Source organism: Sebastes fasciatus, chromosome 22, assembly GCF_043250625.1.
Source record: "Sebastes fasciatus isolate fSebFas1 chromosome 22, fSebFas1.pri, whole genome shotgun sequence".
Classification (NCBI taxonomy): Eukaryota; Metazoa; Chordata; class Actinopteri; order Perciformes; family Sebastidae; genus Sebastes; species Sebastes fasciatus.
Window position 1 is genome coordinate 14,793,515 of NC_133816.1, and position 21,848 is coordinate 14,815,362.

Consider the following 21,848-nt stretch of genomic DNA (forward strand, 5'->3'; position numbering starts at 1 on the left):
TGCACAAGCTCTGTGCTACTCGCCTCTCAAGTTTTGCCTCTGCCCTACCTGACTGCCTTTGTTCTCCTGCAGGGTGTTGCTGCTGATACCAAACACACCCACCCACAAAGAAGAACATTAAGGACGGGCTGTAGCCTTATAGGTTGCCATGTTGTCAATGCAAGTTGGCACACTTTAACTAAATGGATTCTGTTTTGACAACAGGTGCATCGTTTTGCTTTTGTAGGACTTCTCTGTGCAACTGTGGTTGCTCATAATTTTTTATTTTATTTCCAGATAAAGTTAACAAACAAAGAACACGTAACACAAAAATATCTATATACACAAAACTCACAAGCAAGCATAAACTCTTACAAAGTATATTAGTCTATAGTCAGAATATCTCATAACACTTAATACAAGACACAATCACCTAACAAGTAACATTTAAGGTATTACAGGCTTATTATGACACACAACTCTTCCTAATATCAATAAAATATAGCTCAAAATGAGCTAATTTCAAGATCGTTTTTTATCTTGAAAGGCCAAAATATCTTTTTTTTTTAAAACTTATTACCAGAAAAAAAAACATCTTGTATTTATTTATTTAATAATAAATTCATTTATTTATTTTTACTTATTTTTAGAATTGCTTTTTTTCCAGTGAAAAGAAAAGAAAGACATTTTTTTTATTTTCTCGAAAAACACAGTGCACATTTGTAGCACTCCTTCAGTCATACGTATCCTGAAATTAGAGGATAAAAATACAAAAAAATATGGATAAAATTCTTAAATTGAATTCCATATTTTAATATCAATATATATATCATCTTTTTTTCCAGAAAATGTATTGAGAAAGTTTATATATAAAATAAGCAGGTAGAAATGTATATTTGTGGCTAATCCAGCAAATTAAATACCTAAAAAAATACAAAAAGAAACCACACAAGGACTAAGTAAGTTAATGCTTCCTTGCATTGATGCACAGCTAACTGAATTTAGCTATGAACAGTAAGAAAATGTTCAAATCAATGCGTATGTTGTCAAATTGCACAACCATACTTGAGTTGTTTAATCAGGTGATCTTGAGATATCAAACCTGATTTTCTTGCGGTTTTCTTGAGCCAACAAGTTAATGATTGCTCAATCGATGTTGCTGGAGAGTCTCTACCGTAGATGCATGTTGACTTAGGCTGATCATTTAAACGGTAACATACAGTAGTTTACACCAAAACTGGTTTAGTTTTGCCTAAAGTTGTTTGGATTCCACTTTTTAACACCCAGTCTTAAAGAAAACAAACTGCCTGTGGCTAAAAAAATAACCACAACTTGTCCGCACATCCCTGTACACATTTATTGACACAGTTGAAAACATGTTATTTCAGCCAATAATGATTTATTTATTTTATAGAACATTTTCATGTAGCAAATCAGTATAAATTAAACAGACTAATAAATTAAAACAGGTTAGTAAATGTTGCTGGCTAGCATGCTGAAATCACGTGTGTCACTACAAACTGAGAAAGAAAAGAATGGAAAAAAAGAAGAAATAAAAAACTACTCTACTGGATTAAAACCTAATAAGACTTGTTTTACAGACTGTGACCTCCATTTAAGTTCTGTTTTAAAACTGGGTATAATTCTGTATACTGGAAAATAACCTCATAAATAACATCCTATTGTTATTTCAACTGGAAAGAAAAATACAGTAGTTCAACATGATGATCTGCTGGCTCTTAAACCTTTATTAAAAAGATGAAAAACAAAGAACAGAGACATGAAGCAGAGCAGCAGGATGGAGTAACTGAGAGCTGCGCCGCACGTCCTGCTGCCGATTTATCAAACGTCTTGTAACCGAATCTGTCGTGGAGAATATACAGTTATATAAACCTCTGTAAATATCTGAATCTGGTATGTGCACGCTCCGTCCTCTTCACAACACCATGCCTCCGCCCATGATCTCCATCCTCTGTTGAGAAGAAACAAAAATAGTTAAATCAAATCTGTGTTTGGGAATTACTAGAAATAAATAAGGGAAAGAAAACTGGGGGCGTGCCGACCGACATCTACTGTCGATAATACACCGACTATGGATAAGTACCTCACACAACCCCACTTCAAAACACCCAAACTATACCTTTAAGTGGACGATTGGATTGACAATTCATAATATTGTTTATAATGGAACTTGACTGCAACAGGACAAGTTTTTTCATTGTAGACATTCTATATATTTTTTTAATTTTTATTATTTCTTTCATCCATTCATTTCTTTACACTTATTGGCTTTTGTATTTTTAATTCATTTTTAAATTTATTACTCATTCTATTATTATATTTTGTTGCATGTTGCCTTAGAAAAATCAAAATAAAGGATGAATAATAATAAAAAAAAGTCTTTGTTCTTATTAGAATTAGTTACAGCAAAAATATTTGTCCTGACAGAAATACTACTCATTAGTGCGTGATCTATAAATCAGCCAAAAAACACCCCGGATTGCATTATACTGTCATGTTTAAATGATCTGTTACTGTGATTGAGCAGCTACTACCCCATAATTACTTATTATTCTTATGTGCAATACTGATTAAACTGTACAATGACTTCAACTGTGCAATACTCGGTCATTAACACTGCATTTATATGTTACATTTCAAGATATATGCTTATTTATACTATTCTTGCATTTATATGTAACACACTTAATAGATCGAGCATTTCTTTTACTTATTTATTTACACTGTGGTTATATATTGTACGTTTGATGCACATATTTCTTAAATTTCTCATTTCTTATCCATATTTTTATTTTTTATTTATATTTCTCTACATATTAGTGTGTTATATACTGTATATATATAGCATTGTATACATAATTTGACATGTTACATACTCTATTATTTTTATTTTTTCTTGTATTTCTTTATGCTTTTATATAAGACCAACTGTAACGTCCCAAATTCTCCCCGGGGATCAATAAACTATTTCAGATTCATTACTGGAATGACAAAATGGGCTCTTTCTGCCCTCTACTGGCCTTAGAAGTGAACTGCAGCGAGGATTTATGAGGATCAGAGATGAGTCAAAACCCCTAAACTTGAAAAGCTTGATTCATTTAGAGGTAGTGGATCAAAAATTGAAGAACCAACAAAGTAAAACTAAGTACATAAAGACAGTCTGCAACACTCTAAAAAGACATTTAGTGGCATTTACCTGCGGCGGTCCTATGAAAGCCAGCCAATCAGAGGAGTGTGTTGGCAGCAGACCCATCGACTGACACTTGTAGATGGCCAACGCCGAGCCCAGGAGGTTACCAACCAGATAGACGAGGCCCTGGAGCCACTGCTGACTGGAGCTCTCCAGCAGCTTGAAGGCTGAGACATAAGAGAACAAATGAACCAGTGAAATGGCAGAAAGCTCCGACACACAAATGAACCTGATGTGACCTGACTCTAAAAACTGGTTCTACAACGGTCTCTGATGAGGACGAGGAAACAAAGAAAAAAAAACACTGGGTGAAATACAAAGTAGGATTTCCATATTCGGCTTTGTGGATGCTGGATACTCACTGGCAGACATGGACATGAGCGCCTGTATGGGCCTCCAGGCCATCATGCACACCATCATGATGGGGAAGATGGAGATGGTGTTGCCCGACATGTACATGATGAACAGGTTCATGGGGATCTGTTTCAGGGGCCCGAGAGCCACGTCCCAACAGCGCTGCACGACAAGAGTCAGAGGCACATACTCAGCATTTTTATATTTATTTCTGGCCCAACATTTGATCTTCTCTCACATGTTACACTCCTGTATGGATGATTATTCTAAACTGCTTTCTTTGCGACGATCATCACGCCAAAAACACCACAAATGGCCCGTAATTTTCTTTGCTTTTTTTATGTTTAAATCTCTTCTTAAAACCATAGACTGTATATAAGAAGTGGACGTAGTCACCGGGACGTCACCCATTGGTTTGTGGCCTGTCGTTTTGAAGTTTGGCAGTTTAAGTTTAAGGCATTTTAGCATTGGCTTCACTTTTCAGAACCGGAGGTAGCCCTCTGGTTAAAACTCACTTTTATCCTAAGGCTTTTGATGGTATCATCATTCTAAGTTTCAGTTTATTCACAACACAGTTAAGCTACAAATACAATCATAAGACATAATGGAGATATGTGAGATGGGACACCCTGATAAACCATATGAAGCTTGAGAATAGGGGCCCAGACACTAAGCAGAGAGTAAGCATATATTCTAAAACACGTTGTCTACATATGAAAAAGTGCAAAAAGTCTTATCCAGGAACATTTTCAACCTACAAACAAGGTTGTAATAGTTTTGAATTTTCAATTAGTTTCTATTTTATTTCAGTTCTGACTTTTCGATTTCATTTTGGTTTAGTTTTAGTTCATTTTCAGAGTGCGTTTGCTAGTTTTAGTTTAGTTTCAGTTTTTCAGAAAGGTTTAGTTTTCTTTAAATATATAGTTTTAGGTTACATCAGTTGTACTTTTTGTTAGGGCCAGCTATAATGTCTCAGAAGTATGTAGCTACATATACATACAAAATACATGGTTAGTGAACTGTGTAGGAATGGCCATAATGTCTAATCTTCGCTCTATATTAGTGACACAATTGCGACATAGCGCCATCACCTGGAAGGTCAAGTCCGAGGGGTTCAACGTCACGAGAGTTGATGGAAATTCATGCCGTCTCCTTTTTTCGGTAGTGATATATTATAGCTAAAAAAACTAAAACTAAAATGAATTTACGTTCATTTTTATTTTATTTTTATTAGTTTTTTACCCGGGCAATATCGTTTCAGCTTAGTTTTACTTAAAGAATTTAGTTAATATTTAGTTTCAGTTTACTAAAAATATTTTTCGCTGTTTATTTTCGTTCTAGTTTACTATAATAACCCCGTCTACAAAACAACTAAAACGAGATTAGTATCTTGTTTTATATCTTATGTTCTGGATTTAATTTACTTTTTATTATTTTTTTTACTGTAAAGCACTTTGCAACTTTGTTTTGAAAAGTGCAAATTATCATCATTATTATTATTATTTCCCCAGATATTATGTAGTAACTTTCACCATGTCAACGTTTGTGGTATTTCATTTACTTTTCTTTGCTTTTATTTGTGTTTGTCATTTGTTTACAAATTTACTTATATATATTTATAGAAGACATAAAGCTTAATGAAGCCTGACTTAACAAATCAGCAGGAGGTGTTCAAAAAACATAACACACACCCTGAGAAGAGAAAACACTGGCAAAAGAAAGAACAACCTCAATATCCGAAGAAGAGAAAGAAAGTAAAGGTTCTCCTCCCAGCTCACCTTCTCCACCAGGTTCTTGTCCGTCTCCTGGATGCTGGTGTCGGGGACGGGTTTCTCAGAGAAGCCGATGGGGTAAACGACGTCTCCCTGACCGCCCTGACGGTCGCCACGACTCCTGCAGCACAGAGGCAACACACAGAGTTTAGCTTTCATATGCTTCATCTTTTTATAATATGGAGCTGTTGCCACCGTCAGTTACTAATCAATGTTAAAGCATTGAATCGAAATTGAAATGAGGATATTACGACTGGTGATATACCCTTAGACCACCAGGCCACAGGGATGAGTAGAGTTTCCCACAGATTTAAGTGTCTCTTTAGATTTACAGCTTTACAGATTGAGGTTAGTCCTACTATTTGATAGACGTGTTTCGTTCACCTGGTGTTGCCCATGCTCAGCTCCAGAGCCCACTTCATCCTCCTGGCCCCGCTGCCTCCTCTCGTCGACAGAGCTCCTCCTCCTCCTCCTTGTCCCCCTGGAGACGCCATGGCAACCCGCTTCAATGCTGGATCTCAGAGACAGAAAGCAGCTACATATAGAAAGATAAAAAACAAAACAGAAATCAGACGTCTTTCCTTTTCGTTCAGCTCTCTACCAGCATCCACGTAGTGGTCATCCTGGGGGTAAAACAATCAAAATATAGTATGACACAAAACATAAAAAACATCTCAGGAAAAACTAAACATGAGATCTTAAAAAAACAGCTTAACAGTAAGATATATGGTTATTCTGTGTGGTGACAGTGTCAAAAGGACCAGTTTGTGCAGCACATATGATAAATCGTGTAACTAGCATTTTAGTGACTTTATGTTCCATCTTGATGTTTTATGAAATATTTAGTGAGTTTTTATACCCTGGTCCAGAGAGAAACAACAGTCCAGTAGTATTTATTTATGGTTGAAATGACATGATACACTTAATTTATTTAATATCTTTGTGACAGTTATTTTGGAAACTATTCAATTGTTTTGCATCTTGCAACAGCACTGTTAAAAGAATGGCTTCTACTGTTACGGATATGTGCAATAACATATGCTGATCACTCTGTGCAATAATTATATGATGCTGTGCAATAATTATATAACTGACTGTAATCTCATCAATATACATATTGTATTTTTATATTTTATATTGTATTATTTTTTATATTTACATTGCACTATCTCTTTTTTTTAATTGTATTATCTTTTCATTAGCACAGTGACAATGTGTCTAAAACAATTATTGAACTAAATGTAAAAAAGATATGAAATAACAAACTACATATTATTATTATTGTACATTTTTTATTTTGGAATATGTTTTTATTATGTATTATTTTTATCTTGATGTTTGCACTATTTTAACTTATGTAAAGCACTTTGTAACTATGTTTGGAAAGGTGCTATACAAATACAGTTTATTATTATTATTATTATTATAAAAAGCCAAAGGAAGGCTGTTATTAGCAAAACATATTGATTCCTAATAAAGCTGATTTGATTGCAGAAAGGATCAACATCACACTCTTTCTCCTGTAAGAGTTAAATCAATGTTATCACGACAATTCAAACAGAAAATGTCAACATTAAAAGGACCCAACACGATGCAGATGAGGATGTTACCATCACTTTGACGTCGCTGTTTTGCACAAACATGACGTTATATCTCAAAATAAGCCAACACATCGTGACTTTAACATCAAACTTACCTTATAGGAACATCCAAACGACTGCTGCCTGCTTTATTTTGTCGTTATTTATCGTTATTTGTTGATGAAATGAGCAGAAATGTAGCTTGTTGCTGCGCTTGAAGAATATATTGACCCTTCGTCGTGATAGCTGTTTCCGGGGCACGCAATGATGACGCAGCTACGCTGGCGTAACCGGATATTACGTCAGTTCCTGCCCTCTAGTGGCACTTCAGGAGAACTATTAATTAGATAGATAGATAGTAACTTTATTGATCCTGAGGGAAATTCAAGTTTCCAGCATCACAGTTCCATAGTGCAAAACATGTTAGTAAAAAGGCAGTAATAAAATTAGTAGTGCAAAGTACAAAAAAATATACCAGATATAAAAATACAAGGCGATAAAGAAAACTGTTAAAAGTGAATATAGTGCAGAAGAGACTGTTAAAAATGAGTATAGTGCAGGGTAACTCCAGTAGCTTAGTCTATGAAAGTGCACTGTTTCTATATAGTCACAGTGTAATAATCTCCTGCAGTGCACTCTTCTGCAGACTTTGTGTGACTCTGTATAACCAGTGCCTCTTCTTGCAAGAATAAAATACAACAAAGACATTTCATCTCTTCGAGATCCTTATTTCAACGTTCGTTAGGACTCATCTCGGAATATTAATGGAATTTCCATTACAGAGGTGAGGAGAAGAGCATGTCTCTGTTTGCCCTGCTACCAGCCATATCTGATCCTCAGCCTTCATCAAGTGTGTCTTCAAAAATACACCACTTGTTGAGGATAAAGGGGAAAGTCATCTCAAATAAAGTCTCATTTTTGGTGGAATTTCCTGTCTCTCTCTCCTTAATTCCAGTTACCTCACGTCCAATACTCAAATGTCCAGAGTCTCCAGCCCTCGCCACCTTAACACAGTTTTCATAGTGACTCTTTCCCCAAGAAAACGTATTCTGTGAATTATCCATTCACCCTCATTGTGGACTGGATGCAGACGTATCAGAGACAGGTGAGTCAAAACCTGGACACCAAAACTATCTGTATAGAGAGATACCACTAGAGGTACATTTCTCTTTAAGTACTAAAACTGAGGATAAAGCCGGAGGACTCCTCTGTGGATCTGAATGACCCTGCTATGAAAGCAGACATCCTAAAAAACACAAGTCTCTAAAATCTATCCTGCAACACAGAACCATTCATACGCCCAGAGAAGATGTAAATGACTTCTAAAAAACTCTTTCTTATTTGGCCAACTCTTTGTTTTACCATCACAGAGTTTGAGAGAATGTGTAGGTGTGTGACAGTAAAAACAAATTTGTGCAGCCTCAGACGAATCAGCATCAGAGCACAATGCAAAACAGCTGCCACAATATGCACAGAAGGGTATTATCATGATTAGAATATAACCAAATGGCTTGTTTTGTTGTTTTATCATTCCAGGCACTGGTGGACTCGGTGAACACGATGCCCTGACCTCTACGGTGCCCTTTGAAGGTGTGCTGCAGTGCCTTTAAGGCTGCCTTTCCATTGAAGAAAATGTAATGCGATGCCGTCCAGGGTGCCCTTCCAGTAGAGAAAACATGAGTCAGTGCCTTCTAGGGTCTAGGCCCACTTCCTATGACATACTATACTATGACTGGTTTACTGTGAAACCACATAAAAAGTCATAGTGTGTCATAAATAAAGTCATGGTATGTCTGGTACCTGAATTAATCATGAATTGCAGTGTTAAGTGTTTATAAAATGTCACTAACCATTTTTTATATGTATAAATGCATGCATAAATGTACATCTAAATAGTTTGTTAATCATTTACTTACACTTTCTGTATTTTTTTAATAGTTTTTGGGGCTTTTTCGCCTTTTTTTTATTGATATTGACAGTGAGAGTTTTGAAGGTGGAGAGAGAGGGGGTGGCATGCAGCAAAGGGCCGCAGGTCAGATTCGAACCGGGCTGCTGTGATAAGGAATCCCCCTCTACCAGGTGAGCTACCGGGGCTGGATAGATTTATGGAAACATCATGTTTAGGATTAAAATAAGCACTTTGTTAAGGTTAGGAGACTTTTGTCGTCTTGCTTACCATAATAACCAGATGGTTAAGGTCAGGGAACGATTGTGGTCACGGTTTAAAAATAACAATGTTGACGGTAAGTTGGAAACAGGAAAAAAACAGCGGCTGAATCTACTGATTCTGACGTTGTTCTTTGGAAGACAAAGAGAAGCTGTGCTTGAATTTCCATAGATTTGCCTATGAATAGTAATGAAAGAGCTGGGGTCGCATGTTGAGACACACAGTCCACAGGTCAGCATGATGATGGAAAGGATCTTGCTGGGTGTCTTGAGTCTCTCAGGTCAGTGAATTCTCTGATATTTGTGATGTCTAACAGTGCTTATTACTGTGGAGTATTGTAATACTATGAGCTGTAATAGTTTGAACCACCTTATATTTAAGAGAAGGTGTTTTCCTCATAGGGTGGATCATCCCCTCCATATGCCTTCACCGTCAGTACCACTATGTTGCTGATCCAAAGACTTGGACTGAAGCTGCCTCCTACTGCAGACGGACATGGACATACACAGACCTGGCCAGCATTGAAAACACTGAAGAAATGAACCAACTTAAGAACACACTTTCATCTTCCAGCAACAGCTCTGAAGTCTGGATTGGTCTGTACATGGCAATCGTCTGGAAGTGGTCTGATGGCTACAGAGGGACTGGGTCTGAATACAGGAACTGGAGAACTGATCCCACAGAACCAAATTTTGCTTATGGTAATGAGTTCTTTGTGGCCACTCATAATGTTGGAGTGTGGCTGGATGATTCTAGCAATCGTGAAATTCCATTTATCTGTTACAGAGGTGAGGATCTAGCGAGGCATGTTTTGATCTTGAAAAAGTTTTATTTTGAATTTCAATATGTGACATTTCCTCCTCTCCCCCCTCCAACCCTAACTGCAGGAACAAAGCTGGATCCTGAATTTGTTTTTGTGAATATAACAATGAGTTGGTCCAGTGCTCAGAGGTACTGCAGGGAGAACTACATAGACCTGGCCACTGTGAGGAACGACACTGAGAACCACGAGATCCAGAGTTTGGTGACGATTGGAGAGTGGGCATGGATTGGCCTATTTAGAGATCCCAATTTGAATTGGTCTGATGGTAGCAACTACAAATTCAGCTACTGGGCTTACTCACACCCACTTGGCTCATTGACACATGTATGTGCTGTTGTAGATTTGCAAAGTTCAGGAAAATGGAGGGCAGTGTCCTGTGAAAAGAGATTACCGTTTGTCTGCTACAGCCTCCCTGGTGAGTGATTTACTGTCCTTTTATGGTATCAAAAAAGTAATACCACAGCAAACTAATGTTTCATTTCTCTGTTCATTCTGCAACAGTAAAGAGGCAGGTAGTAAGGCTGAGGATGAAGCCGGAGGACTCCTCTCTGGATCTGAATGACCCTGCTGTGAAAGCAGACATCCTGAAAAAGGCACGTATCTATCTATCTATCTATCTATCTATCTATCTATCTATCTATCTATCTATCTATCTATCTATCTATCTATCTATCTATCTATCTATAGACTGTTTTATTATACAATACAATTTTTTACACATTTTTTATACAATATAGAAATCATCCACGTCCTCTCTGGGTTTCCAAACAAAGTTGATGTCTATTGAAATGGCTACCATTTGTGTTTCCCAGCTCCAGGACAGACTGGAGACCAAAGTAGCGGGAGCCACCCTGAAATGGAGAGAGCAGCCTGATGGGAAGGTCTTCTTCAAGGAAGGGAAAAGCTCTCAGAAGAAAGAAAGAAAAAAGACGGAGTTCTGAAATTTAAACCCAACTTTAGCTGTGCTTATAGGCTTATCAGAAACCCATGGTGAACATGCATTATATGTGCTATAAAATGTAGGGCTACTTGGTACGACGGTACGACGGAGTATTAGTGCCACATTAAGGAAGAAAAAAAAATCTGAGATTTCAAAAATAAAGTCATAATATTATGATAATAAAGTCAAAGATTTACGAGAAAAAAGTCGTAATAATCAGAATAAAGACATAATATTATAAAGTAGTCATTTTACGTGTTATTTTCTTTTTTTCTCGTAAAGGTAAGACTTTATTCTAGTAATATTACAACTTTTTTTTCTCGCAAAATTATGACTTTATTCTCGTAATATTACAACTTTTTTTCTCGTAATGTTCTGACTTTATTCTGGAAATCTCAGATGTTTTTTCCCTCAATGTGACCCTAATACTCCGTAGTACATTGTCTCTTTGGCCCTCACTGCATTAGACTTATATACTATATACTTAGACTATAGGCTGTGTTATCTTCATCACAATGCTCAAATGTTTTGCGGCTCCAGACAAACCCTTTTTTTGCTGACCGCTGCTCCATAGGAATCCTCATTTGTTTTTTAAGCTGTCCCCTTAAATTGTTTTAGCTCTTAAAGGTTTTAAGGAAAATGGCAATTAATCTCTTTTGTTGGATTTTTTTTTTTTTCAAGAATAAAAAAAAATATCTGACAATCCAACTGTTTCAGCAAGTTATTATTAAGTTATTATATATTAAGTACACATCCTGCCTTTTTGGTCCAGTGTTATTGGAAATATATTTATTATTAAGCTTTTTTTCTGACCATAAAATCAAAGAGATATCTTAATGCCTCTTATGTTTTATCCAACCAATCATCATTTACAGAAGCCTAATAAAGACATTAAAGTAAGCTGTAGTTTTTGTGAGAAGCTCAAACAACATATCTACTGTGAATTTTGATTACTTTAAAAAATAAATGTATAGCTTGGATTTACTGAATATGACAGGGACTCTTGCTCTTAGTTTTATGTAATTAATTTGACCAAATTTCATATTTATAAATCAAAATGTACAATTAGTCAAACATTCCTGAGCTGATTATCTATGTCAACTAATACATTTAATCTATAGCTGAATGTATAAACAAAATAACTGTTGTAATAATAATACAACACTTGTTTTTATCAAATTATTTTTCTTTTCTTTTATAATATTGGTCCCCCTGCCTTATTTATAAATTTTATACAAAAGAAATATATAAGGTTTGTTACTTGCTATATCTGTTTTAATAAATAAATAAATAAAAAAGGAGCTATCACATAATTTAAAAAGAAACAATAAAAGTTTAAATAAAAAAATAAAAAAATAAATAAAAAAGGAGAAATGCTTCTATCAAATAATTTAAAAAGAAATAATAAAAGGTTACATTTTAGATACACAATACAAAACATTTTCTCTTAATGTAACTGTAATAAAAAAATACTTTATTTTAAGGCTAATGAAAAACAACCATGCTTATTTATTTACCTTTACTTACTTTTATTTGGTAAATATTTTTAGATTTATTGTATATTTAGGTTAAAGTTTAGGTTTAATTCATTGCTTATTTATATATTATTTATAATTTGGAGTGATTTTGAATGCACAATAATGTACCTTGTAACTAGCTGAATAATATCTGCATGCATGTGGAGACATTTCAATAAAAAAGAGAAATATAAACAAACTAGAAGAGTATCAAAGCATTTATTTGTCAGGACATCGTCCTCATTGTTTCTATTATACTGAACAACCCGTAAGCAATACAAAAGTTTAAACATCTGTATGCAATCTTTACAGTCAGTTTAAGGCAATGCTATTATATATATATATACAGGTCAAAACTGTATAGAGCCTAGTTTGACCATGTAGTTATCTTTGCTTGGATTAGGAACTAGAGTAAGGAAACACCGGGTATTTATTATTGGGAAAATTGGAGGCACAAACTGAGGCTAACATCACCCAAGATGCATTTTACAGTTGTTCATTGTCTCTTTCCATGCTCAGATCTGTGTGTGTGTGTGTGTGTGTGTGTGTGTGTGTGTGTGTGTGTGTGTGTGTGTGTGTGTGTGTGTGTGTGTGTGTGTGTGTGTGTGTGTCACTTGTACAGGCTGAGCTCGGGGCTGTGGTACAGACACATGTAGGAGTCACAGAGCAGGCGGAGGACGGACTCCCGCAGGGAGGTGGGGTCAACTCTGCTCAGCTCCTCCTCTGATAGGCTGAGGTAGCGGCCCACCTCTGGACACGTCTTCACCTGGGGGATGTTGAAGCCGTTCTCGCCACCTGGAGGAGAGATAAGGGAGCGCTTTAAGGACTAGTCCACACGCACATGGGGATTTTTGTAAACAGCGTTTTTCGTCCTTGGTTCTACACAATAGATGCGCTGTCAAGGCCACACAATGACACGACATGGAAGCAACATCCCCTCATTTGCATAATGAAGCAGAAATGCATGAAGAAATGTAAAAACAAATGTATGAATAAATGTATTAAGAAATGAATACAGAGATAAATAAGTTTGGGGAAATAAATAGGGGGTGAAATGCTAAGGGAAATCATGCATGAATAAATAAATAAATACTTAAACACATAAATGAATACATACATTTAAAAATAAATATAAAATTATTTAAGAAAATAAATGCAAAAATAATTAAATTATAAATAAATAAATACACAAATAAAAAGAAATGCAAAAATGAATGAATGAATAAAAAAAAATCATAAAATAAATACATCAATAAATAAAATTGGAAATTAAACAGAAGAGCAAAAAATAAGGGAATTAATACAAAGGTAAATAAACAAAAATAATCTAATGAAAACAGAAATATCCATTTATGTCAAATTTTATCAGTTAAATAATGACTACTTTTATTTTTTATTTTATTTTGCTACTTTTAAAAGACATATTTAGCTATTTATCGAGATATTTATATATTCATTTATTTTGTATTTTTTTGGCAGGTTCCATCCTCCATACCTGTTAGCAGGTTATTTGGCCACGTACACTGTTCATGGATGCATTTATGCCGCCGTTGCATGACATGTCGCCTCATTAGTGATGCTTCACAATAACGATGCACACTGACGTTACAAGCAAAAAACTCTGTTTTCCCAATCTACATTGAAAACAGAGTTTCTGAAAATCTCCACCCTGGCCTGAGTTTACAAAAAACTCAGTTTTCAGTGACCTAAAACGCCGTTTGGGTGTGGACAAAGCCCAAATGCATAGAAAAAGCCACGTTTATAAAAAAAAATGAACCAGTGTATCGATGAACAAGGCCTAACAGCGCTTGTTTTTGTGTTTTCATCCTGTTACCAGAATGTATCTAAGTGAGGATCTCTCACCTTCCCGGTCTGCCATACTGTCAAAAAACAGCCAGTCGGCGGCGAGGGGCCCGTGCTTGACAAAGCTCACGTAATGACTGGTCTCGATGCACGTCACGGCAAAGAGAGACATTCTCTGGCGGGTGCAGTGCAGAGAGCCGGACCACGGCCCTTCGGGGACAGTGATTTTCACCGGGGTGTGGGACGCCCGCTTCCTGTGACTGTGGACCTGATGATCAACAGAAAAGAAATACAAAAAATATATATAAAAATAGACACACAAGAGACAGAAAATGAGGACCAGAGTAGTTTACATTAAGTTCTTCCACTCCATGAGGGCAATGGCGCCTTCGGCCAACTTTACTTTTTTCAGAGGTTGTAACGGGCTCAGTTTTAGAGCTAGAGTGAAGATACTGGTATCATATGAAACTAGAAAACTTAAGAAATCCATTGGTAAGAACAGAATAACCATATCATGCTAGCTTGTAGGGAGGGATCAAATATAGCCTAACGCTCCAAAGTTATGCTACATTTTGGTGAGGAAAACCCGGCATGGCAATGGTCCCTTGACCTCTGACCTCAAGATACGTGAATGTAAATTGGTTCTATGGGTACCCACGAGTCTCCCCTTTACAGACATGCCCACTTTTTGATAATCAGTTTTTTGCAAGCAGTATAAATGTTTTGTTTTTTTGCCAATTCTAAAATGGTGTATTTGAATATTTCTGCATACTGGGTCGCCCGGTCGGAGACGATAACGTTTCTCGCTGCGGAGCCCCATCACTTCACAAGACACGGGAAACCTCTGTTGGTCTGGAGGAGCTGCAGCAGTTATTTCTGCACAAATGTCCACTAGATATTCTCAGAGCTAAACTAACTCTTCTGCAGTGTGTAGTGAGCACACATGCACGGGAGAGTGGAGCGAGAATGAGCACGGTGTGTGAGTGAAGGCAGGCAGGCAGAGGAGCAGAGACTCCGGTCCTGGAGACCAAAGCTACAGTCTCCCCCGCGTACTACGACCGCGGCCAACACTGTTCTGCAAGACGGGCTTCACTAGATAGAGCTTTTTGGTTTTGGTGCTTCCGTGTAGTTTGTGTTGGAGTCTGAGTCTGAACAGCGCAGCCACACGAGAGCGCGCATATGCGAGCGCACATAGGAAACCAACCCGGTAGATTTATACGTGTAAGAAGTTACAAACAGTCCCTTTAAGGTTAGGAGACTTTTGTCGTCTTGCTTACCATAATAATCACATGGTTAAGGTCAGGGAACGATTGTGGTCACGGTTTAAAAATAACGATGTTGATGGTCAGTTGGAAACAGGAAAAGAACAGCGGCTGAATCTACTGATTCTGACGTTGTTCTTGGGAAGACAGTTTACATTGCAAATCGAACTGCCCACATACATTTGTGACTCAGCATCAAGCTGTAATTTCAAATCAGGATTGTAAAGGAAAAAAAAAACATTTACATGAAGTCATCCATTGCATTGCTTTGTGCATTAACAGGCCGGTGGACTTTGTCCGTGACGGAGAAAAGCTGTGCTTGAATTTCCATAGATTTGCCTACGAACAGTAATGAAATATCTGGGGTCGCACGTTGAGACACACAGTCCACAGGTCAGCATGATGATGGAAAGGATCTTGCTGGGTGTCTTGAGTCTCTCAGGTCAGTGAATTCTCTGATATTTGTGATGTCTAACAGTGCTTATTACTGTGGAGTATTGTAATACTATGAGCTGTAATAGTTTGAACCACCTTATATTTAAGAGAAGGTGTTTTCCTCATAGGGTGGATCATCCCCTCCATATGCCTTCACCGTCAGTACCACTATGTTGCTGATTTAAAGACTTGGACTGAAGCTGCCTCCTACTGCAGACGGACATACACAGACCTGGCCAGCATTGAAAACACTGAAGAAATGAACCAACTTAAGAACACAGTTTCATCTTCCGGCCACAGCTCTGAAGTCTGGATTGGTCTGTACAGTGCAATCGTCTGGAGGTGGTCTGATGGCTACAGAGGGACTGGGTCTGAATACCAAATGATTGTTTCTGAATTGAACTGTGTTCACCAGTCCCTTCATCATTATTAGTACTGATTTGCATTTGCACTCCAAGAAGGTTGAGTGACTGGGGGTTAGACCGTGTGCCGATCACCTCAAAGTAAAATGAAAGTAATAGTTCACTTTAGGAGCTAATTAGTTGTTTTTTCTGTCAGGGAGAGTTGAGAAGATTGATATGTTTGTCATGTCTGTGTGTTTAGTATGTAACCTGAGCCAGATGGTGATTAACTTAGTTTAGCATTCAGACTGCAAGCACGGAGAAACAGCTAGTCTGGCTCCACTTGTTGAGGATAAAGGGGAAAGTCATCTCAAATAAAGTCTCCCTTTTGGTGGAATTTCCTGTCTCTCTCTCTCCTTAATTCCAGTTAACTCACCTCCAATACTCAAATGTCCAGAGTCTCCAGCCCTCGCCACCTTAACACAGTTTTCATGGTGACTCTTTCCCCAAGAAAACGTATTCTGTGAATTATCCATTGACCCTCATTGTGGACTGGATGCAGACTTATCAGAGAAAGGTGAGTCAAAACCTGGACACCAAAACTATCTGTATAGAGAGATACCACTAGAGGTACATTTCTCTGGAAGTACTAAAACTGAGGATAAAGCCGGAGGACTCCTCTGTGGATCTGAATGACCCTGCTATGAAAGCAGACATCCTAAAAAACGCAAGTCTCTAAAATCTATCCTGCAACACAGAACCATTCATACGCCCAGAGAAGATGTAAATGACTTCTAAAAAAACTCTTTCTTATTTGGCCAGCTCTTTGTTTTACCATCACAGAGTTTGAGAGAATGTGTAGGTGTGTGACTGCAGAAAACAAATTAGTGCAGCCTCAGACGCATCAGGAGAGCACAATGCAAAACAGCTGCCACAATATGCACAGAAGGGTATTATCATGATTAGAATATAACCAAATGGCTTGTTTTGTTGTTTTATCATTCCAGGCACTGGTGGACTCGGTGAACACGATGCCCTGACCTCTACGGTGCCCTTCTAGTAGAGAAAACATGAGTCAGTGCCTTCTAGGGTCTAGGCCCACTTCCTATGACATACTATACTATGACTGGTTTACTATGAAACCACATAAAAAGTCATAGTGTGTCATAAATAAAGTCATAGTATGTCTGGTACCTGAATTAATCATGAATTGCAGTGTTTTATATTTTTTATATATATAAATGCATGCATAAATGTACATCTAAATAGTTTGTTAATCTTTTACTTACATTTTCTGTATTTTTTGAGTAGTTTTTGGTGCTTTTTAGCATTTTTTTTTATTGATAGTGAGAGTTTTGAAGGTGGAGAGAGAAGGGGTGGCATGCAGCAAAGGGCCAAAGGTCAGATTCGAACCGGGCTGCTGTAATAAGGACTCCCCCTCTACCAGGTGAGCTACCGGGGCTGGATAGATTTATGGAAACATCATGTTCAAGGTTAAAATAAGCACTTTGTTAAGGTTAGGAGACTTTTGTCGTCTTGCTTACCATAATAATCACATGGTTAAGGTCAGGGAACGATTGTGGTCACGGTTTAAAAATAACAATGTTGATGGTAAGTTGGAAACAGGAAAAGAACAGCGGCTGAATCAATGAGTCTGACGTTGTTCTTTGGAAGACAGTTTTTCCAGATGGTTTTGGAAAAAAACATTTATTTGCATTTCTTTTTGCATTAACAGGCCGGTGGATTTTGTCCGTGACGGAGAGAAGCTGCGCTTGAATTTCCATAGATTTGCCTACGAACAGTAATGAAAGAGCTGGGGTCGCATGTTGAGACACACAGTCCACAGGTCAGCATGATGATGGAAAGGATCTTGCTGGGTGTCTTGAGTCTCTCAGGTCAGTGAATTCTCTGATATTTGTGATGTCTAACAGTGCTTATTACTGTGGAGTATTGTAATACTATGAGCTGTAATAGTTTGAACCACTTTATATTTAAGAGAAGGTGTTTTCCTCATAGGGTGGATCATCCCCTCCATATGCCTTCACCGTCAGTACCACTATGTTAATGATTCAAAGACTTGGACTGAAGCTGCCTCCTACTGCAGACGGACATACACAGACCTGGCCAGCATTGAAAACACTGAAGAAATGAACCAACTTAACAACACAGTTTCATCTTCCAGCAACAGCTCTGAAGTCTGGATTGGTCTGTACAGTGCAATCGTCTGGAGGTGGTCTGATGGCTACAGAGGGACTGGGTCTAGATACAGGAACTGGATAACTAGTTACAATGAACCAAATTTTCATTCAGGTCGTGAGTTCTGTGTGGCCACTAGAGGTGATGGAAGGTGGTGGGATGTTTCTTGCAAAGCTGAATATCCATTTATCTGTTATAGAGGTGAGGATCTAGCGAGGCATGTTTTGATCTTGAAAAAGTTTTATTTTGAATTTCAGTATGTGACATTTCCTCCTCTCCCCCCTCCAACCCTAACTGCAGGAACACAGCTGGATCCTGAATTTGTTTTTGTGAATGAAAGTATGAGTTGGTCCAGTGCTCAGAGGTACTGCAGGGAGAACTACACAGACCTGGCCACTGTGAGGAACGACACTGAGAACCAGGAGATCCAGAGTTTGGGGCTGAGTGGAGACTATGCATGGATTGGCCTATTTAGAGATCCCCATTTGAATTGGTCTGATGGTAGCAACTACAAATTCAGCTACTGGGATTCTGGTTACAACCCACTTGGCTCATTGACACATGTATGTGCTGTTGCAGCTTTGCAAAGATCAGGAAAATGGAGGGCCGTTGACTGTGAAAGGAGATTACCGTTTGTCTGCTACAGCATCCCTGGTGAGTGATTTACTGTCCTTTTATGGTATCAAAAAAGTAATACCACAGCAAACTAATGCTTCATTTCTCTGTTCATTCTGCAACAGCAAATAGGCAGGTAGTAAGGCTGAGGATGAAGCCGGAGGACTCCTCTCTGGATCTGAATGACCCTGCTGTGAAAGCAGACATCCTGAAAAAGGCATCTATCTATCTATCTATCTATCTATCTATCTATCTATCTATCTATCTATCTATCTATCTATCTCTCTCTCTATCTATCTATCTATCTATCTATCTATCTATCTATCTATCTATCTATCTATCTCTCTATCTATCTATCTATCTATCTATCTATCTATCTATCTATCTATAGACTGTTTTATTATATAATACAATTTTTTACACATTTTTTATACAATATAGAAATCATCCACGTCCTCTCTGGGTTTACAAACAAAGTTGATGTCTATTGAAATGGCTACCATTTGTGTTTCCCAGCTCCAGGACAGACTGGAGACCAAAGTAGCGGGAGCCACCCTGAAATGGAGAGAGCAGCCTGATGGGAAGGTCTTCTTCAAGGAAGGGAAAAGTTCTCAGAAGAAAGAAAGAAAAAAGACGGAGTTCTGAAATTTAAACCCAACTTTAGCTGTGCTTATAGGCTTATCAGAAACCCATGGTGAACATGCATTATATGTGCTATAAAATGTAGGGCTACTTGGTACGACGGTACGACGGAGTATTAGGGCCACATTGAGGAAAAAAAATAAATCTGAGATTTAAAGAATAAAGTCAAAATATTATGATAATAAAGTCAAAGATTTACGAGAAACAAGTCGTAATAATCAGAATAAAGACATAATATTATAAAGTAGTCATTTTACGTGTTATTTTCTTTTTTTTCTCGTAAAGGTAAGACTTTATTCTAGTAATATTACGACTTTTTTTCTCGTAATATTCTGACTTTATTCTGGAAATCCCAGATGTTTTTTTCCCTCAATGTGGCCCTAATACTCCGTAGTACATTGTCTCTTTGGCCCTCACTGCATTAGACTTATACACTATATACTTAGACTATAGGCTATGTTATCTTCATCACAATGCTCAAATGTTTTGCGGCTCCAGACAAATCTTTTTTTTTTTTTTGGTCTAAAATGTCTCTTTTGATAGTAAAGGTTGCTGACCGCTGCTCCATAGGAATCCTCAGTTGATTTTTAAGCTGTCCCGTTAAATTGTTTTAGCTCTTAAAGGTTTTAAGGAAAATGGCAATTAACCTCTTCTGTTGGAATTTTTTTTTTTTCAAGAATAAAAAAAAATATCTGACAATCCAACTGTTTCAGCAAGTTATTATTAAGTTAATATTAAGTTATTATATATTAAGTACACATCCTGCCTTTTTGGTCCAGTGTTATTGGAAATATATTTATTATTAAGCTTTTTTTCTGACCATAAAATCAAAGAGATATCTTAATGCCTCATATGTTTTATCCAACCAATCATCATTTACAGAAGCCTAATAAAGACATTAATGTATTATTCTGATTACTTAAAAAATAAATGTATAGCTTGGATTTACTGAATATGACAGGGACTCTTGCTCTTAGTTTTATGTAATTAATTTGACCAAATTTCATATTTATAAATCAAAATGTACAATTAGTCAAACATTCCTGAGCTCATTATCTATGTCAACTAATACATTTAATCTATAGCTGAATGTATAAACAAAATAACTGTTATAATAATAATACAACACTTGTTTTTATCCAATTATTTTTCTTTTTCTTTTATAATATTGGTCCCCCTGCCTTATTTATAAGTAGTATACACAATAAATATATAACGTTTGTTACTTGCTAAATCTGTTTTAATAAATAAATAAATAAACAAATAAAAAATGAGAAATGCTTCTATCAAATAATTGAAAAAGAAATAATAAAAGGTTACATTTCAGATACATAATACAAAGCATTTTCTCTTAATGTAACTGTAATAAAAAAATACTTTATTTTAAGGCTAATGAAATATAACCATGCTTATTTATTTACCTTTACTTACTTTTATTTGGTAAATATATTTAGATTTATTGTATATTTAGGTTATAGTTTAGGTTTAGTTCATTGCTTATTTATATATTATTTATAATTTGGAGTGATTTTGGATGCACAATAATGTACCTTGTAACTAGCTGAATAATATCTGCATGCATGTGGAGACATTTCAATATAAATGATGGTTGTTTCTCTCTGGACCAGGGTATAAAAACTCACTAAATATTTCATAAAACATAAAAACATCATGATGGAACATAAAGTCACTAAAATGCTAGTTACATGATTTATAATATGTGCTGCACAAACTGGTTCTTTTGACACAGTCACCACACAGAATAACCATATATCTTACTGTTAATCTGTTCTTTTAAGATCTCATGTTTTGTTTTTCCTGAGATGTTTTTATGTTTTGTGTCATATTATATTTTGATTGTTTTACCCCCAGGATGACCACTACATGGATGCTGGTAGAGAGCTGAACGAAAAGGAAAGACGTCTGATTTCTGTTTTGTTTTTTATCTTTCTATATGTAGCTGCTTTCTGTCTCTGAGATAGGGATACAGGGTTGCCATGGCGTCTCCAGGGAGACAAGGAGGAGGAGGAGGAGGAGCTCTCAATGTCGATCCAATGCTTTAACATTGATTAGTAACTGACGGTGGCAACAGCTCCATATTTTAAAAAGATGAAGCATATGAAAGCTAAACTCTGTGTGTTGCCTCTGTGCTGCAGGAGTCGTGGCGACCGTCAGGGCGGTCAGGGAGACGTCGTTTACCCCATCGGCTTC

General features: G+C 36.9%; 5 protein-coding genes across 6 annotated transcripts in view; 3 read left to right on the forward strand and 2 right to left on the reverse strand.

The window, feature by feature from the left end:
* Positions 1 to 1,358: 1,358 nt before the first annotated feature.
* Positions 1,359 to 7,165, reverse strand: emc4 (ER membrane protein complex subunit 4). 2 transcript variants are annotated; one of them, XM_074623496.1, is made up of 6 exons: positions 7,013 to 7,165; positions 5,701 to 5,851; positions 5,323 to 5,437; positions 3,553 to 3,706; positions 3,197 to 3,357; positions 1,359 to 1,951 (listed from the first exon to the last, which is right to left on the reverse strand). In XM_074623496.1, the coding sequence occupies exons 2-6, from the start codon at positions 5,808 to 5,810 to the stop codon at positions 1,916 to 1,918; spliced, it is 576 nt and encodes a 191-aa protein (XP_074479597.1). In that variant the 5' UTR covers positions 5,811 to 5,851; positions 7,013 to 7,165; the 3' UTR covers positions 1,359 to 1,915. The 2 variants fall into 2 exon arrangements, with proteins under 2 accessions (XP_074479597.1, XP_074479598.1); XM_074623497.1 differs by having other exon boundaries at positions 5,701 to 5,833; positions 7,013 to 7,158.
* Positions 7,166 to 9,667: 2,502 nt separating this feature from the next.
* Positions 9,668 to 11,128, forward strand: LOC141761313 (C-type lectin domain-containing protein 38-like). Its single transcript, XM_074624649.1, has 4 exons — positions 9,668 to 9,851; positions 9,951 to 10,301; positions 10,388 to 10,479; positions 10,699 to 11,128. The coding sequence occupies exons 1-4, from the start codon at positions 9,668 to 9,670 to the stop codon at positions 10,825 to 10,827; spliced, it is 756 nt and encodes a 251-aa protein (XP_074480750.1). The 3' UTR covers positions 10,828 to 11,128.
* Positions 11,129 to 12,867: 1,739 nt separating this feature from the next.
* Positions 12,868 to 14,444, reverse strand: LOC141760611 (ubiquitin carboxyl-terminal hydrolase CYLD-like). The gene is made up of 2 exons (XM_074623535.1): positions 14,207 to 14,444; positions 12,868 to 13,138 (listed from the first exon to the last, which is right to left on the reverse strand). The coding sequence occupies exons 1-2, from the start codon at positions 14,316 to 14,318 to the stop codon at positions 12,954 to 12,956; spliced, it is 297 nt and encodes a 98-aa protein (XP_074479636.1). The 5' UTR covers positions 14,319 to 14,444; the 3' UTR covers positions 12,868 to 12,953.
* A 3,479-nt stretch (positions 14,445 to 17,923) lies between these two features.
* LOC141761205 (C-type mannose receptor 2-like) overlaps positions 17,924 to 21,848 on the forward strand; it is a 16,521-nt gene continuing 12,596 nt past the window's right edge. The window contains exons 1-5 of the mRNA XM_074624537.1: positions 17,924 to 18,079; positions 18,201 to 19,034; positions 19,121 to 19,212; positions 19,512 to 19,633; positions 21,794 to 21,816. Of these exons, the coding sequence (XP_074480638.1) occupies positions 17,989 to 18,079; positions 18,201 to 19,034; positions 19,121 to 19,212; positions 19,512 to 19,633; positions 21,794 to 21,816 (1,162 nt within the window). The 5' untranslated portion in view covers positions 17,924 to 17,988. The remainder of the gene's footprint in view (positions 18,080 to 18,200; positions 19,035 to 19,120; positions 19,213 to 19,511; positions 19,634 to 21,793; positions 21,817 to 21,848) is intronic.
* Positions 21,236 to 21,848, forward strand: part of LOC141760612 (ubiquitin carboxyl-terminal hydrolase CYLD-like) — a 2,262-nt gene continuing 1,649 nt past the window's right edge. Inside the window, exon 1 of the mRNA XM_074623536.1 lies at positions 21,236 to 21,848. This exon is cut by the window's right edge and continues 65 nt beyond it. The gene's annotated coding sequence lies outside the window, so the exon portion shown is untranslated.